Source organism: Gopherus flavomarginatus, chromosome 20, assembly GCF_025201925.1.
Source record: "Gopherus flavomarginatus isolate rGopFla2 chromosome 20, rGopFla2.mat.asm, whole genome shotgun sequence".
In the NCBI taxonomy this organism is placed as follows: Eukaryota; Metazoa; Chordata; order Testudines; family Testudinidae; genus Gopherus; species Gopherus flavomarginatus.
In genome coordinates, this window is record NC_066636.1 from 20,533,673 (window position 1) to 20,550,558 (window position 16,886).

General features: G+C 52.3%; 1 protein-coding gene across 3 annotated transcripts in view; it reads left to right on the top strand.

Moving 5' to 3' along the window:
* Window positions 1–16,886, top strand: part of ITGA10 (integrin subunit alpha 10) — a 49,295-nt gene that overhangs the window by 14,286 nt on the left and 18,123 nt on the right. For all 3 annotated transcript variants that reach the window (XR_007770616.1, XM_050930873.1, XM_050930874.1), the window contains exons 3-11: window positions 3,501–3,610; window positions 4,019–4,107; window positions 6,191–6,305; window positions 7,287–7,414; window positions 10,938–11,086; window positions 12,907–13,057; window positions 14,166–14,331; window positions 14,924–14,997; window positions 15,736–15,880. Coding sequence is in view for 2 of the 3 variants with exons in the window: in XM_050930873.1 (XP_050786830.1) it covers window positions 3,501–3,610; window positions 4,019–4,107; window positions 6,191–6,305; window positions 7,287–7,414; window positions 10,938–11,086; window positions 12,907–13,057; window positions 14,166–14,331; window positions 14,924–14,997; window positions 15,736–15,880 (1,127 nt within the window). In the remaining variant the exon portion in view is untranslated. The remainder of the gene's footprint in view (window positions 1–3,500; window positions 3,611–4,018; window positions 4,108–6,190; window positions 6,306–7,286; window positions 7,415–10,937; window positions 11,087–12,906; window positions 13,058–14,165; window positions 14,332–14,923; window positions 14,998–15,735; window positions 15,881–16,886) is intronic.

Here is a 16,886-nt window from a genome sequence, read left to right on the forward strand (position 1 = left end):
GAGGGTGCGAGAGGAAACTGAGGCAGGGAGCAGGGAGGTGACTTTCCCAAGATAGTGGCAGAGTTGGGCCGGGAAGCTAGACTTCCTGAGTCTTAGGCCAGTGCTCTAACAACTGGGCCATGCTGCCTCTCTTGAACATGGGGAACCTTCAAAGCTGGGAGAAACTGGTTAAACTCACTGCACTGCATGGCCAGGGCTCGGCGGTACCAAAGGGACAAAAACTGGAGACCCCCCCCTCCAGCATTGAAACTGACGAGGTCCCTCTGGCTTTAATTTGAGCATCTGTACTGCGGCCATGCGCGGGAGCAGGGGAGCGAGGAGTCCGAACCATATCCCTGATTTCCCCAAGCGCACAGCAGCAGTTTATAAAAAAAATACAAGGAAATGACTAGCCGCCCTGACTCAGCTGCTGTTTGAAAATGGTTCACAGAAGGAGAAAGGGGGAAAAACAAAAATCTTCTGCACTCAGGAAATCCAACTGTTCTGCCGGGAGAAGCCAGCAGCGGCCGGCACTGTGCATCGTAATTGTTTGACACGAAGGTCGGCTGAATACAGGAAACAAGAGCTGTATAGTATGGGGGGTGAGGATTCTAGAAGGGGAAAGGGGAGTGAAGTAGTAGGTCCGTGGGTGTTTGGAGCAAAGTCTTGGATCTGCAGCCATCTCTGTGTGGAGCTGGGAGCGAGTGTTATTGTATGGTTTGAATATGAGCTCAGAAGGTGACCCAAAATTGCCGTCCATTAGGTGACCAATGTAGGAGTGTGTGGGTCACTGGCGACCACATCTTCCTTGGCGCTAACTGGACCCCTGGTCTGCCAGTCTCAGCAAGAGATGCCCAAGTGAGAACAGGCCATAGGGAATCAAGTCCTCTCTCTTAGCTGCAACGAGGAGGGATGATATTAGTGTTAAGGTTTAGACCAGCTTTCTCTGTAAAGCTCAACTCTTCTAAAGCTCTGCAATCTGCATGGTCACTCGGATTGCCTTAAAACAAAGAAGGAAGTGTTTCTTCACACAACGCACAGTTCGCCTGTGGAACTCCTTGCCAGAGGATGTTGTGAAGGCCAAGACTATAAAAGGGTTCAAAAAAGAACTGGATAGATTCATGGAGGCTAGGTCCAGCAATGGCTATTAGCCAGGGTGGGCAGGGATGGTGTCCCTAGCCTCCGTTTGCCAGAAGCTGGGAATGCGTGTGAGGGGATGGATCACTTGATGATTCCCTGTTCTGTTCATTCCCTCTGAAGCACCTGACATTGGCCTCTGTCAGAAGACAGGATATTGGGCTAGATGGACCTTTGGAATTTTGCGGGGCCTCATGGGATCACTGGGGAGGGTTAGTCATTTGACCAAGGGGCTCCTGAGGTACAGTCCCTCCCAAAATTGGCAAGATAGCATGTGCTACTAGGCTAAAGGGAGGCTGTCCTCATGAAAAGCATCTATTGCCACTCCTGTGCGGATGCTGTGCAGGTCTTTCACAATGGCACCTCTGCCCACCCCCAAGAAAACGTGTATCTCCAACTCCGAGTTCTACAGCTGTGCGGGAGGGCAGTGCTATTGTCGCTGTTTCACAGTTGGGAAACGGAGGCTCGGAGTGACAGGACATGTCACGGGACTAAAGTTAAGCACGTAGATAAGCACCTGGCGCCTGAGGAGTTAGGTGCTGAACATCTTTGAGGATCTGGGAACTGAATCCATTTTCCTCTGCAGCTCTGTCAGCCACGCTCAACAACCACAGGCAGCATGAGGAGGGTTGATTTAAGTTGCAGAGTTTGGCTGAACAATCCCAAGTCTGCATCCAAGTGCCTTCCCCCCCACCCTGCACCTGCCTTTTCCTATCGCCCATCCTCAGCCCGAGAGCTGCTTTCTCCGTTCACTCCTCCTCAGGCTCATTCTCGTCACCAGCGCTCCGTCCTCGGGGCTGGGAGTACAGAGAGCCTCCCTGGACCGGTTTCATGGCATCTATTTTCCCCCTTCTTCGTTTGACTTGATCTTTTTTCCCTGGGGTGTTTTAAAAGCACATGCAGGCAGTTAAAACGCTGAGGGATTGTTTGCTGGGTGGGAATAGGGCCAGATCTCTGTGTTCTTGGGCATCAGTGGAGCACTGGTGACTTGCCCAAGTTTTTGGAGGAACAAGGCATTGACCTCCCATCCCCCTAGTCCTAAGGCATTACCCCAACCACTGGACCAGCTGAAGTTTTGGCCTAGTACGTCCTTCCCTTCCTGATCCATCTGGGCAGAGAATTTCCTCCACATGTGTTTTCACCCGGAGGCGTGTGAACCAAGAGGAACTCATGGAGCCATAAACTTAGGCAGCGTTTTAGCTAAAGCAGAGAGCCAGAACTCGTCTCCCCGAAGGTATTTTCATTACATTACCAGACCAGAGGCAAGCAGGGGGCTGGTGTGATGAGGATTCCAGGAGGCTGCAGGACTGGGAAAAGCCCAGTTAAACCAGGCACGGTCAGCCCCAAAGAACCGTATTTGCTAAGGACACGCAAACACGCCTGGCCTCGCTGCGCACATGCTGCTGTGCAGGCTGGTTTCTGGGGATGTGTGTCTAAAACACAAAACTCGAGGTCTTCTGGACTATTTAAAGGGGCACAGGCCTATTCTGTTGCTCTACAATGCCCAGCTCTGTGAGGGAGTTTGTCTAGCACAGGGGTCTGCAACCTTTCAGAAGTGCGGTGCCGAGTCTTCATTTATTCACTCTAATTGAAGGTTTCACATGCCAGTCATACATTTTAACCTTTTTAGAAGGTCTCTTTCTATAAGTCTGTAATATATAACTAACCTATTGTTGTATGTAAAGTAAATAAGGTTTTAAAAATGTTTAAGAAGCTTCATTTAAAATTAAATTAAAATGCAGAGCCCCCCAGACCAGTGGCCAGGACCTGGGCAGTGTGAGTGCCACTGAAAAATAGCTTGCCATAGGTTGCCTACCTCTGGTCTAGCATCTAGAGTAGGACCCTGGCAGTTGCAGTGTGATCTCTATTCCAAGTTCTGCCAGTGACTTGCCTGGGCATGTCATGTCCCCTTCTGTGTGCCTCAGTTTTCCCATCTGTACAGTGGGGCTAATGATGCTCTGCCCTGCTGTGAAATGTGTTGCAATTTTAGACTGGCTTATGCTGTACAAAGTGCCAGGTATTGTTAATTAGGAACATAGGCACTACCTGTTGGATCAAGGTAGTCTGCAGTCACCTGTCTCTGAGGGTAGCCAATCATAGCAACTTTCGAGGAAGGTGCAAGAATCCCCCCTCGTGGACACTTATGGAATAACAGACCCTTAGGGCACTTTCTTACTCACCTCAGATTTATGCCATGCACCGTGAAGGGTTGATATACAACACTTTTAAAAACTAACTATAAAACTTACCTGCAAACCTCTCCCTGTCGCCTCAGGATGACCACTCTGCTGACAATGTATTTCTTGATGGTCTGAGGAGGAAGGTCCCATCTCTGCCCACCTTGACTGTGGTTGCTGACTGTGTTGTTGGTGTTTCCTCTACAGGATGTTGGTCGGGGCGCCCTGGGATGGGACAGCTGACAACCGGAAAGGGGACGTGTACAAGTGCGTTATGGGTGCAAGAAACACCTCTGCGTGTGCCAAGGTCAACCTAGGTAACGTCATCTGAAGGCGCCACCTTGAAAAACGGATCCGTTTGGGTTGAAATTTTCAAACCTGCCCTGAGGGATTTGCAGCTTTATGGTGACTGGAGTGCTGGCATCCAGACCCAGGAGCTCTGGCGTCTAATCTGCCAAGCACCAGCAAACCCTAATGAGAATGTACCTTTCATAACTGTACTGGCATTTTCATTCCTGAAAATTGGGTGTCTAAATCTGCCCACTCCCCACCCCGGGTGGTTTTGAAACCTCTCAGCCTTTCTAAAGTAAATGTGAAGGGCAGGGTTTACAAAGGATCTCATGGGAATTAGATGCCCAGTTCCCCTGAAAACCTCAGTCTGAGCCTCGGAGATGGGCACTAAAACGCCATTTGCTTTTTCTTCCGCCTCCCGGCACTTTATTCAGCTGACATGGCCCTGCGGAACGTCTCCACGCAGATCAGAAACATGCACTTTGGAATGACGCTCCTGGACAACAAAGAGAATGGCTTTGTGGTGAGCAGATTTCTTAGCAATGGGCAGAAAAAAGTCCCACATGCCGCATTTCTGTGAGCTACCTTTACCATCCTGTGTGTGAGCCTCACAGTCGCAAACTTAGACCCAAAACCTTCCTATTGTGGTGGCATCTCGGGACTCCTATTGAGATCAGGGCCCGTTGTGCTAGGAGCTGTACGTACCCATAATGAGACAGTCCCATCCCCAAAGAATTTACAATCTAAGGCAGTGTAAGACAAAGAGTGGGAGGGGAAACTGAGGTCCAGAGACTTGCCCAAGGTCACATGGCAAGTGAGAGCTGGCAATAGAACCCAGAATTCTTGACTGCTGGTCCAGGGCCCTACCCACTGGACCACACTGCCTCTTGAACTAGTGCTAGGCTTGGATAAAAGAAGTATTTTCAAAGTGTGTCCAGTGTCGCTGGAGCAAGCTGCATTTTAATACTGGGAGACATTATCGTTTTGTAAATATCCTCAGCATGGCGGAGAGGACTTGCCAAAGTGCTCTGAGGGAGGGAGAAGCACAAATCCTGCCGAGAGCCCAGTGGGGCGTGTGCGACTAAATCCCTTGGGCTTTTTGGCAGAGTCCTGCTGAGGGGTGGAAAGTAGATTCTGGGGGATGGTGAGGAAAGACAGGGGTGGATGGAGGAGAAGATTTGAAGGAGGGCAGGGCTGGGAAGGGGCAGAAGGGTGGATGGAGTGGGGTGGGAGAGGAGCGACATTCGAGTGGTGTTAAACTAGAGTGAGGAAATACCCGAGCTGCTCTCAGTCTGCCTCGGGTCCGGCTGCGCTCGGAGCACCCAGCCATGGCCTCTTCCCCTTTGCCAGTCCTGCAACATTAGGAAGGCAACCAGCCCTGGCTCTGTCATTCAGCTGGGAGGGAGGAGGAATGAATATAGCCCTGTGTCGCTTTTCGCTCCCTGCCAGCTGCCGTCCTGCATCTCTGTGGTCTTGTGCTTGTTTGCTCACTGAGTCAGCGTCTGCCCAGAGCCGGTCAGGCCACTGTGGGCAGCGGGGCGGCCGTGCTGGGTTCTCCCCCATTCCTGCTGCCTTTGCCACTGGGGATCAGTTTCTCCCTCAGCTTCCCTGCTCTGGACACAGCACACTCCCTGGAGTAGCCATCTATTCGAAGGTCCTTAGCTGGCTTTCAAGACCGGAGTGGCTGAGAACTTCCCAGTGGTCAGCGGATTTAGCCCCATGCGAGTCTCAGAGCCCGGGTCAATGGCCATCTGCTCGCGGGGCTCAGGCTGGCAGGGGTAAGAAAAGCAGTGTCACCGTTCCGGCTCTGGAGCCCCGGCTCTGAGACACGCCCTCCCTCACCCCCAGGTGGGTCTTTGATTGCAGTGGAGACATACCCTAAAGGCCAGATTCTTAAAGGTATTTAGGTGCTCAACTCCCTTTGAAATCAATAGGTTCTAGGCGCCTAATTTGACTTAAATAATTCCACGTACATCCCACCTCGGGTGGTGCGGTAAAGTATAACGCCGGGCATTGTGTGTTCCCCGGCTGCCGGCTCCTGTGTGACATGAGCTTGGTGGGTCTCAGGCCAGTTCCCAACAGACAAGCGTCCGTCTCTCAGAAACCAGCCCCTCGACTGACAGCTTCAGCACCAAGGGCTGATCAGGGCAGAGAGAGGAATTCCCCTCTGTGCCTGGCAGCAATCGTGCCCAGCCCAGGGGGAGACGTACAAGTTGAGACCCAGAGGACGCTGGTCTCTAGGGCCAGGACTTAACATCACGCACGTCACGTCAGGGAAAGGACAGCGGGCTGGCTGGGTTATCCCAGTTCAGCAGGGTGGGGGACACGTCCGAGGTGAGAGAGACACTCACGATCCATCTAATCCCTGCCCATGCACCAGGAGATGGCACGGGCAGGGTGCCTGCAGATGGAGTAATGAGCTAGACAAACCCCTGGGGTGTGCCAGTGGAGGCGGGTCCAGATAAACCACTGCCCTGTGCTGGCATGGCAAATGCCTCCTGTTTTAGTAAATGGGCGAGGAGGAGCTTTAAGCTACATAGACAGAATGATGGGGACACGCCATTCCTCAGGGACAGGCTTAACCTGCATCTTCCTCTCCTTGGCAGGCCTGCGCCCCTCTCTGGTCCCAGGAGTGCGGCACCTCCATGTTCAGCACGGGCATCTGCACCAGGGTGGATGGCAGCTTCCAGCCGACCGAAACCATCGCCCCCACGGCTCAGAGTAGGTGGCGAGCCGGCTGCTGTGTGCATGGAAATGGAGCCGGGACGGGCCACAGAAGCTGCCTGGATCTGAGACTGTTTTGCCTTACAAGCATGCCAGCAATGCAGCCAACTGGCTCCCCCCCGCCCCCCCAGCCAACCCTTTTTGTGTGGACTTGTGGCATTTGTATCGCAGAAGCTCTGGGGGCAGGGAGGGGGCGGCTTGCTGGCCTCTTGGGTCTGCAAATCCTGGGGCAATGCCAGAAAGGAGAGGTCACCCGTTCAGCTGTGTCCAGCCTTAATGCAATGCCCCAGAAAGGTCTCCTCCATGCTCCTGTCCGGGATTAACCGGCACCAAGCCCTTCCCACAATGCCCTGCCTCTGGCACCAGAATACACCAGCCTCCGGCTGTTCCCAGAATGCATCCAGGTGCTAGGTCCAGACTTGTGCAGCAGCTGGCTCTGTGGTGACCTGCTGCCGGGAGAGGCATTCAGGAAGCTGTTAGCGCTTTTCCATACAACATGGAGTCTGAGGGCTTTTCTTACACACTGCCACCCACCCGGCAGAGCCAAAACGCGTTCATCCGAGTGTCCTGCTGTGCAACTGGGGGCCCTTCATTTAAGCACCGGGGGTAGAAATTGGATCCGAGGGGCCAAAATCTGCCTTGGCTTTTACACTTGGTAGATCTCTGTCCTCTTAGAGTCACAAATAGTCTCTGCTCTAACCACAAGGCTCCTGCCTCTGCCAGGACTGGGGATAGAACCCTGGAGTCCTGGCTCCCTCTACTCCCCACACCCCAGCAGCCTCTTGGCTGCTCTAACCACTACACCACACTGCCTCTGTAAAAATCAGCCACCCAATCAAGATCCTCCCTAATTCCAAAAGCAGGACACACCCACTAGCCCCAGGTCTGCACAGCAAAGCCACAACGGTCATGATCCCCAATCCCCCATGTCAGCTCCCATCTGATGACCCACCTGCCATGTGTGCGTGTGTGTTTCAGGGTGTTCTACCTACATGGACATAGTGATTGTCCTGGATGGCTCCAACAGCATCTACCCCTGGTACGAGGTACAGAACTTCCTCAGCAACATCCTCAGCAAGTTTTTCATCGACCCGAACCAGATCCAGGTGAGTGTATCCCCCAGATTCAGTTGGGGACTTAATCCGGAGCAGTCATGTGGAACTCAACGGAGTGACTCTGGCTTGATACTGGGATCTTGTAAATATTGCCTGCACCAGGATCTGAGCAGCCAACATAGCTGCAGGAGGGCAAGCCCCTGACAGATTTAACTAGGCTTGGCAGTATTTGGTTTTTATTTTTTTAATGATTTCTATGGTTAATAGATGTTTATGTTTAAGCATTTTTGAGATTTTAAACTATTTAAATTTTCACAGTGGTGGGAAATTCTGGAGGGGTTGCCCTGGGGTGTGTCTGTCAGACAATAATTATTTCAGGACAGATGTTGAGATCCAACAAGTTAAAGCTTTGTAACTCTTAAAACACAAATTGTCGACATGACATGTCAAAATGCAAGAAAGTTAATCTCAAATGTTAAGTCCTCAAGCAGCATTTTCTGTCCTTGGCCTATCTGAACATTTCAATTGTGATCGATGGAAATAGGTTTTCGTCATGGGGGGATATCGATGTTCCTCGACATTCACCGATAAAAATCCAAGCCTAGACATAACCTAGATGGTTTAATTCAGTGGCTCTCAACCTTTCCAAGCTTCTGCATCCCTTTCAGGAGCCTGATTTGTCTTGAGTACCTCCAAGTTTCACCTCACTTAAAAACAACTTGCTTACAAAATCAGACATAAAAATACACAAGCGTCACAGCGCACTAGTACTGCAAAATTGCTGACATTGTCATTTTTACCATCTCATTATAAAATAACTTGATCGGAATATAAATATTGTCCTTACATTTCAGTGTATACAGAGCAGCATAAAAAAGTCATTGTCTGTATGAAATTTTAGTTTGTACCAACTTCGCTGGCTTTTTTTCTGTGGCCTGTTGTAAAACTAGGTAAATCTCTAGTTGAGCTGATGTACTCCCGGAAGACCTCTGTGTACCCCGTGGGGTATGCGTACCCCTGGCTGAGAATCATTCGTCTAATTTATGTGGGTGCAGACTGGGATAAACTGTCCACTGGTGCAAACCAGGATAAATTGTGCAAACAGTGTCTATTCTAGGGGGGCACCGATGCAACTGGTAACATCCCAGTGTAGAGAAGGCCTCACTTCTGCAGATTTGCATTCCCGTAGTGGTGAGAACGTGGCCCCTTTGGGCCAGGCGCTGTTCAGAGACCGTCCCTGCCTCAGAAAGTTTACAATTGAAATAGACAAGACAGACAAGGGGAGAGGCGGAACAAGCAGAGGGAGGGCTGATCCACCACCCCCATAAATCTTGGGATGGGGATTAGCTAGCTGAGGGAAGGAGAGGGGGTGTAAGGAAGGGAGGTGGGGGGGGCAGGGCAGAGAAGGTGGGAGGGTGGGGAGTAAGGAGGGCAGGAGTGGGTTGAGGCTGAAGTGAAGCAGGGAGTCTGCATCTTGGCAAGCCTAAAGCCCTCTCCCTCCGGCCCCCCCCAAGGAGATCAAAGGAAACAGGCTTCCCCTTCAAACGTCAGCTACCCGCCCCCTTCCCCACATCCTCAGGATGAGTAAATAAGGAAACGGTGAGTCTGGCTGGCTTGCCGTGGGACAGGGCTGATTCACAGGGGGCAGGCGGGCTTGACTCAGGGCCACAGTGGTGGCTAACTGCCTCCTCTTCCCCCCCTCTCCCATGGGTCCTGATTCCCTTCCAAGGGCCTGATCCTGAGAGGAGTGACACACCCACGCTGCTCCCATGGGCGCTGGGCCTCAGCTCCTCCCAGCAGCGGGGCCAGTGGCTGTGATACTCTGCAGGCCAAACTCAGGAGCCTCTGCCAGGGGGGGCCCCTTCCGACCTGAGCCATCAGCAGCCATGGCTGGGCAGAGGTGCTCCTAGCCCCCTGGGGTGTCTGTCTCTCCTCCCCGTTTTCAGAGCCCAGACAGACCATGCAAACGGGCCTCTGACCCTGCCCTGCTGCCCCCTGAATGCCCTGCTTTGCTCTGGTCCCAACCTGCTCCTAGAATTCCTTGCACCCAGCCCCTCTCTTCAGGATGCCCTGCCTGCCTTTGGCCCCACATTGCTCCCCAAATGTCCAGTCTCGCTCTGGCTTTGCAATCGGCGCATTCCCAGAATGCCTTGCTCATACCCTCTGCTGTATTCCCAAAATGCCTTTCCTCGCTCTGGCCCTGGCATTAGCCCAGTCCCATCGTGCCCTGTGGCTGGCACCAGCTGGCCTGGTCCCACAATGCCTTGCACTGACGCTCTGGTTGGCGTCTGGTTTTTTTCCACTCCCCAGTGTTTGTATCCGCTCGGGGGGGAGACAAGAAATCCCACTCCATGGGAAACAGGAAACGTAAAGAAAAGAGGCAGAAAGAGAGCCTGAACTTTGTCGTGTGTGTTTGAGGGGTTTGGGGGTGGAGAAGGCCCGCTCTGCTGAGACAGCACAGGCAAGGGCTGAAACCCAAACCTCATTCTAGGCCGGGTGGCATGGAGTCACCCAAGCAAAAGCCAGTTTTGTTATTGCTAGCTTAGCTCCCACCAACCAACGGAAGGGACTGCGATGCCACAGATTTCCCCCCCTCTAGTCAGTGTGTTGGACAGATGGCTGCCCTGCCTGGGCTGTGTTAACTCTCTGCGTACAGAACTTATGTTCCAATCCGCCCCTAGCAAGCACTTGGGAGTCTGACTGCATCTCCCCTCTGCCCCCTTTGCTCTTCGCTGCTCTAGTACGTTAGCCAAAGGAGAGAGGATTTCCTCTGGCTGGAGGATTTGATGCTCACGAGAGAGGCAAACAATGCAGCGTCCTGTCTGGGATACGCACCCAGACTGGTCTACAACCTTGCACTAGAACTAATCAGACTGACGAAATGTTTGCCCCTTTGGCCTGTGCAGTTAGCCAGTGTTCTGGGCCGTGCAGGGCGGGTTCTGTCAGTGCTATGAGTCAGAGCTATCCTTGTTTCTTCACAAAAATATGTGCACAGAGTCCTGTCTTCCGTTCCCAAGCATGGCAGAAACAAACAGCAGGTAGTTTCCTTGTTCAGACAATGCCACGTCTGCCCCTCCAGCGAGCTCTGTGCCCACACACACAAAGTTAGATAAAAACATACATATTCCTGCTGGAAGCTTGCAATGTAACTTGACTTGATTGCTTAGAATTCAGAACAATAACCCCAAAACGGAGAGAGACAAAACAGGCTGCTCCCTAATGCAGTGATAAATGACTGACCCCACCTTGCTGTAAGTGGGCTCTTTTCAAACTGGCTGCCTGCTGTGCTGACTGACTCTGCTCCCACACTTTGCTACAGAGTCCTCTAGCATGCAAGCAGGAACCCCACCTGTCCCCTGGCTGCTCTTAAAGTGATAGCTTGCAATTCCAACACAGTCCTCAATACACTCACAAAGAGAAGGTCAACTGACTTGCTGAAGGCCATGGACTAAGCCCTTGTCTCTCGAATCCCAGTCCACTGCCCTCCCCTTCCTACCCCAGCCTCTGCATGCAGAAGGGATAACTTAGCACTGAGCTGCCTGTAGCACCACTAAACGTGCCTCCCCCATTATAGGTGGGGGTGCTGCAGTACGGGGAGAAAGCTGTCCACGAATGGACCCTCCGGGATTACCAGACAGCGGAAGAAGTGGTGGAGGCAGCGAAGAACATCAGCCGGCAGGAGGGCCGGGAGACTCGCACGGCGTTCGCTATCCACAAGGCCTGGTACGGGAAGTGGCGGGAGGGCTTTCTCATGAGAGCTGCGTGTGTGGATTTTTAACTGTGGTCTCAGCGCTTCTTAGCTGCTTAAGTGCCATATCCATTCTGGGGTGAATTTCCAGGAGCAGAAAGTTCCTAGATACCCTGTTCTCATGGTATTTCCTCCCCTGGCAGAACCAGAGAAAAGGGGGCCTCTTGCAGGGAGATGATGGCAAAGTATCTTGGTGCTTATATGGCTCTGGGATCCCAACACCCGGCACAAACTGTGTGTGCCTGATGCCGCCGAAATGCAGCCAGCTCAGGGGTGGAGAACAACTGTTAACAACCCAGCACAACAGTGTGGGGAAGGAGAAATGCAGCCCAGGAAGGGCAAGTCCTCACTCATGTCTTAAGTGCCTTAGGTTTGTTAAGACGGGAATTTAGTTTTTAAGACTCCTCGCAGACGCCAACACACTGAACTTTGGGCATCTCAAGTGTGTGGCCTTTGGACTGCTCACAGAGCTCTCTTCTAGCCCAAAAGCCAACCCTGTGCATCCTCTGAGGTCTTTTTTGCTGGGCTACAGTGCCAGGCCTCTTGGGAGCTGAGACTGACCCTGGGGAAAGCTGGTGGGAGGCTGGTAACGGGAGCGCTGTTCCCATCTGGAGAGGAGACAGTAGCTACTGAGAGGAAGAGTTCAACTCCCTAAGGATGGGGGAGACCCAGGTTCAAGCCCCTGCTGAGTTCCCTGTGTGACCTTGGGGAAAGTTACTTAGCAGCTCTGTGCCTCAGTTTCCTGAACTGTAAAGTGGAGATAATAGCCCTGCTCTGCCTCCCAGGAGACTGGAGAGGATGAATTAGTTAAAGATTGGGAGGGGATCAGGTATTATGATTATGGGAGGGGGGGGTATAGAAGGACCTTTGCTACAGATTCCCAGGGATCAGCCTATGAAAATGCATTCTTACCCCATCCTCTAGGAAGAGACATGACTGAAGCCACGTGCATGCCAGGAGCACTTTGCCCTGGGTAGCTAGATCTTATACCAGCAACGCTCTCCTAGCGTAGACATAGCTTGTATTGGTAAAGGCGTGCTTTTGCTAGTATGGTTGTTATCAGGGCTAATAGGCGGCAATTGTACCAGCTCCCCGAGACCGGAGGGACCCCAAAACATCAGTAATGTCTGAGTAAATTAACTACTGAGCTCTCCAGAAATAACGGGGGTGGGGCTCCAGCAAACATGATTTACCGGGCCCCCAAATTTCTCTCAGCCTGGTTATTATTCCACATCCTCTGAACGGAGCAAACTGCCGAGGCCAAAGTGCAGTTTTGCTGGCGTAAGCTGTGCCTACCGTGAGGGTACTTGGGTCAGTTGGGGGATCACACTTCCAGACAGACCGAGCCCCATCTGCAGTGCAGAGTTGGCCTGAAAGTGGGTTTGCAGAAGAAGAGCTGCATGCTGCTAAGTGGAAATGAAATCTGGGTCTCAACCCAGTTCAAGCATGGCGCAGAAGGCATCGGACTGGGGCTCTGGAGATTTAGGCTTTATGCCCAGCTCTGCCACTGACCAGATGGGGGACCCTGGGTGAGTTGCTGCCTGTCTCTGTGCCTCAGTTTCCCCTCTCATTTTGTCTGTTCTTTTTGGATTGTAAGCTTGTCAGGGCAGGCGCTCGCTGGGGGTTTGTACAGCCCCTAGTACGGTGGGGTCCACCACAATTGGTCCACTCTCTGGCAGTCTGAATAGGCCCTGCGCCTTATAGGGCAGGGTTAGGAACTGGGTCTCTCACAGCGTGTGACCCTGCCTCAGCCAGGGCTAGAACCTCATTCTGTCTTCTCCCGCTGTTGTGGCAGCTCGGAGGCCTTCAGCCCGGAGAGGGGGGGCCGGGAAGGAGCCACCAAACTCATGATCGTGGTGACCGACGGCGAGTCCCACGACGGGGATGAGCTGCCAGAGGCCCTGGCTGAATGTGAGAAACGCAACATTACGCGCTATGCGATTGCGGTGAGTGGGCAGCGCCCAGGGACTCGATATGGCTGGGGCACGGGCTAGTGCTGTGTGAATGCGCCAGTCCGGCTTGTCTGATTCTCATGCTCTGGACTGGTTGATGGTGATGGGGAATTTTATCCGGGGAAACTTCCCTCCTTTTTCTGTGTCAACTCTTCTCACTATGGGAGCCTGACCCACGGAGGAGGTCGGGGACATGAGGCACCTGAACTACATTTCCCATGTTGCACCATGACGAGGGACTTCCATGATGCAACTTCTGCCTACGAGAGGCAAGACTGTGGTGCATCATGGGAGATGTAGTCCACTCAGCAGCTGCCAGCCAATAAATAGGTTTGGCCAAAATCAATTTTTAATTTTTATACTTTTGACAGATAATAACAATGTTTATTTTGAAGCACTTTTTCAATTTTTAGCCATTTAAATATTCACAGTTGTGGGACATTGGGAGGAATCAGACAACACAGGGTCAGGTGATAATTATTTAATGACCGGGAGATTGAAAAAATGACAGCTTTATAAAGATTAAAATACAAACTATCACCATCACATCTCAAACGATACAAAGTAAATAGCCCTAAATTTAATCTTAATAAGTTCTCAAGCAACATTTTTTCTTACTTTACCTAGCTGTAAATTTCAATTATCATCAATGGAAATCTTTTTGTCTTGGTTTGTGTGTGTTTGGGGACGTCAACGTTTAACAACATTTACCCACTAAAAAGCTAATCCTGCCAAACCTGCCTGTAGAGCAGCAGGAGGCAGCCAAACTACATTTCCCATGTTGCACCATGGCCAAAGACTCCCATGGTGCAACTGCTTCCTTGAAGAGTGTAGAGTGGTGCATCTTAGGAGATGTAGTCCAACCAGTGACCCTGGCCAATAGAGGAGAATGGGAGCAAGAGGCAGCTGAACTACAATTCCCATGAGGCACTGTGGTGGCAATTTCCAAATTGAAGTTGTCCATTGGGAGAGAGGGGAAAAACTTATTTTTCCAACCAGCTCAAGTTGAGGGGTTCTTGTCTGACCCCTTTAGAGTGTGCCATGTTAGACAGTGAGTAACCAGGTGAAGGTGACACAGTCCTCAACAGCCCTGGCTTCTCAGGTCCTAGGTCACTACATGCGCCGACAGCAGGATCCCCACTCCTTCATCAGCGAAATCAAATACATCGCCAGCGACCCCGATGAGAAATACTTCTTCAACGTGAGTGACGAGGCGGCCCTGAATGACATTGTGGATGCCTTAGGGGACAGGATCTTCAGCCTCGAAGGTAACTGCGTTTGGCTGATCGGGGCAGCAGTGGCGTCCCAGGGGCTGGTGGCTGGGACCTGGGCTGGCAGCCAGGACTGGGCCCAGCAGCAGAGCCCCACAGGTGTGGGGCCGGCAGCTGGGACCCAGGCATGGGGCTGGCAGCTGGGACAGCAGCCAGGAGCAGGGTCAGCAGTGGAGCCCCCAGGAGTGGGGCTGGCAGCCAGGATCCTGCACAAAATGTGGGGGTGCTGCAGCACCTTTTACACTCCTAGGGTCCATGCCTATGCTTGTGGGTTCTGTTTCATTAGCAATCAGAGATGCTGCCAGCAGTGTAGGAGAAAACAGAACTTTATACTATGTGCTCAGAGGCCAGTGTCACATCTGAGCCTTTCCTGACCTCCTTCTCCCACACCAAGCTAAGTCCTCCTTGAAACATTTCTCCAGTTCCCACTTAGCATTCTACAGAGTGAAGTGGCCATTCCTGGCCCTGCATCTTGTTAGAAGATCCAGGACAAACGTGAGAGTTCATAGCTGAATTTCCCTGGCCATCTTCCTGTGCTGTGTTACCTGTAATGATGCTGATTTTTTCTCTCTCCCCTCCTCCCCACCAGGGACTCATGGATATAACGAGAGCTCCTTTGAACTGGAGATGTCCCAGATTGGCTTCTCAACCCACCTGCTGGAGGTAAGGCTGCTGCTGGTTGGCTTAATTTAATATGGAGATATTCCTATCTCATGGAGCTGGAAGGGACCTTGAAAGGTCATTGAGTCGAGTCTAGTCCCCTGCCTTCACAGCAGGACCAAGTACTATCCCTGACAGATTTTTGCCCCAGATCCCAAAATGGCCACTTCAAGGCTTGAACTCACAACCCTGGGTTTAGCAGGCCAATGCTCAAACCACTGAGCTATCCTTCTCCCCTTGTAGGGCTAAAAGGGGGCTCAAAATCATATCCTCCATCCCTTTGCGATGAGGCAGATTAAATTAACCTCCGACTGTGCTTGGTGCTGTACATACAAAGGCTATTCCTGTCCTTGGAGGCTTTGCCACCTAAATAAATGAGACAAAGGCAAAACAGGAGCAGAGAGAGGGGAAGGGACCTCCCCAATGTCACCCAGAGAACCCAGGCCACCTGAGGCCTAGTCAGGTGTCCCAATTACTGGACCATGTTGTCTCCTTATATCAGTCACTGCCTGCTTCTGTTACAAGGGACTTCTCTAGAAAGCAATTGCAGAAGTGGAAAGTTTTCCTAATAGCCTCTCCTCTCTGTGCATCAGAATCTCCTTTCCAGTGAGAAACAGCACAAGGAACTGACTGTCTTCCAGGGGAGCTGCAAAGGGGAAAGTAAATTGGGCTCGTGGCCAAGGGATTGGTGTAACAGAGACATCACGGTTTCCCATCTTCTCTCCTCCATGCTCCTGCCAGGATGGGATCCTCTTTGGCACCGTGGGGGCGTACGACTGGGATGGTGCCGTCCTCAAGGACAGCAGACACGGCCGGGTCATCCCGCCCAGGAAAGCCTTCGAGAAGGAGTTTCCGCTGGAGCTGAAGAACCACGCTGCCTACCTAGGTGAGGTGGCGCCATCGGCCCGAGCCCTCTTCTCCCGGGACTGAGCAACCTTGGGATTCTATTGTCCCACCTCTCATTATCATGTGAACTTTGGGGGCGGAGCCAAGCACGTAGGGCACATGGGTGGGAAATGTCTCATGGGCTGCAGGGCGTGGAACGTCTCGAGGGATCAATACCGGGCTGTAGATCCCGTCTCCTCTAGGTCGCCCGGCTCAAGGCAAGGGCCAGATTTCCCAAGGAGGTTAGGTGCCTGACTCACGTAGCTGCTCTTGCCAATCCCTCTCTGCACCGACCTGCATCTTTAGGTGCCTAAATGGCTTTGAAAACCTGGCCCTAAACTGGTGGGATTTATTACTTTTATTGTGGATGCACCTGGGAGCCCCAGTCATGGGGCAGGGTTCTGGGTTCTGTACAAACGGAACAAAAGGACAATCCCTGCTGGGTCTGGAAGTCAGTGTTAGCTGCCAGCTGGCTTCTGTGACATGAGTGGGTGAGGTACCAGCCCTGATAGGTATGTGCCCCATGGCTGCCTGTACCCCAGTTCTGTCCAAATCAGGACGGCCCAGGAAAATCTGGACTGGGGGGAACAATGCACGGGAAACACATCTCTCCCTGGGCCCTGAAGGAAAAGGAGAACTGGCTGGCTCTAGAAGACTAGGCCAGGGAACAACTCTGTGCCTTTAGTCACTGTATTGTTAATTTCTTTCCATTTGCATTGTGGTGGCACCTTTCCACCCCCCACGGTGCAAGGCGCTGCACACAGACCAAAGAAACAGTCCCTGCCCCATTCTTCTCTCTCTGGAAGGGTAGACTTCAGACCAACGCCCCTGGAGGCAGCGCCACAGATCAGTAAAACCCACTTCTCTGTGTCAGCCAACCGAACCCCAAAGCTGGCCAGCTGCCTGCCCCGTCCCAGGAACCCACGGCCCGCCCCAGAGAACAGCTCTGATGTTTCTGCAGTGTAGAGCGTCTCGGGGTGCCAGAGGCAGATCTGACGGGCTCCCCT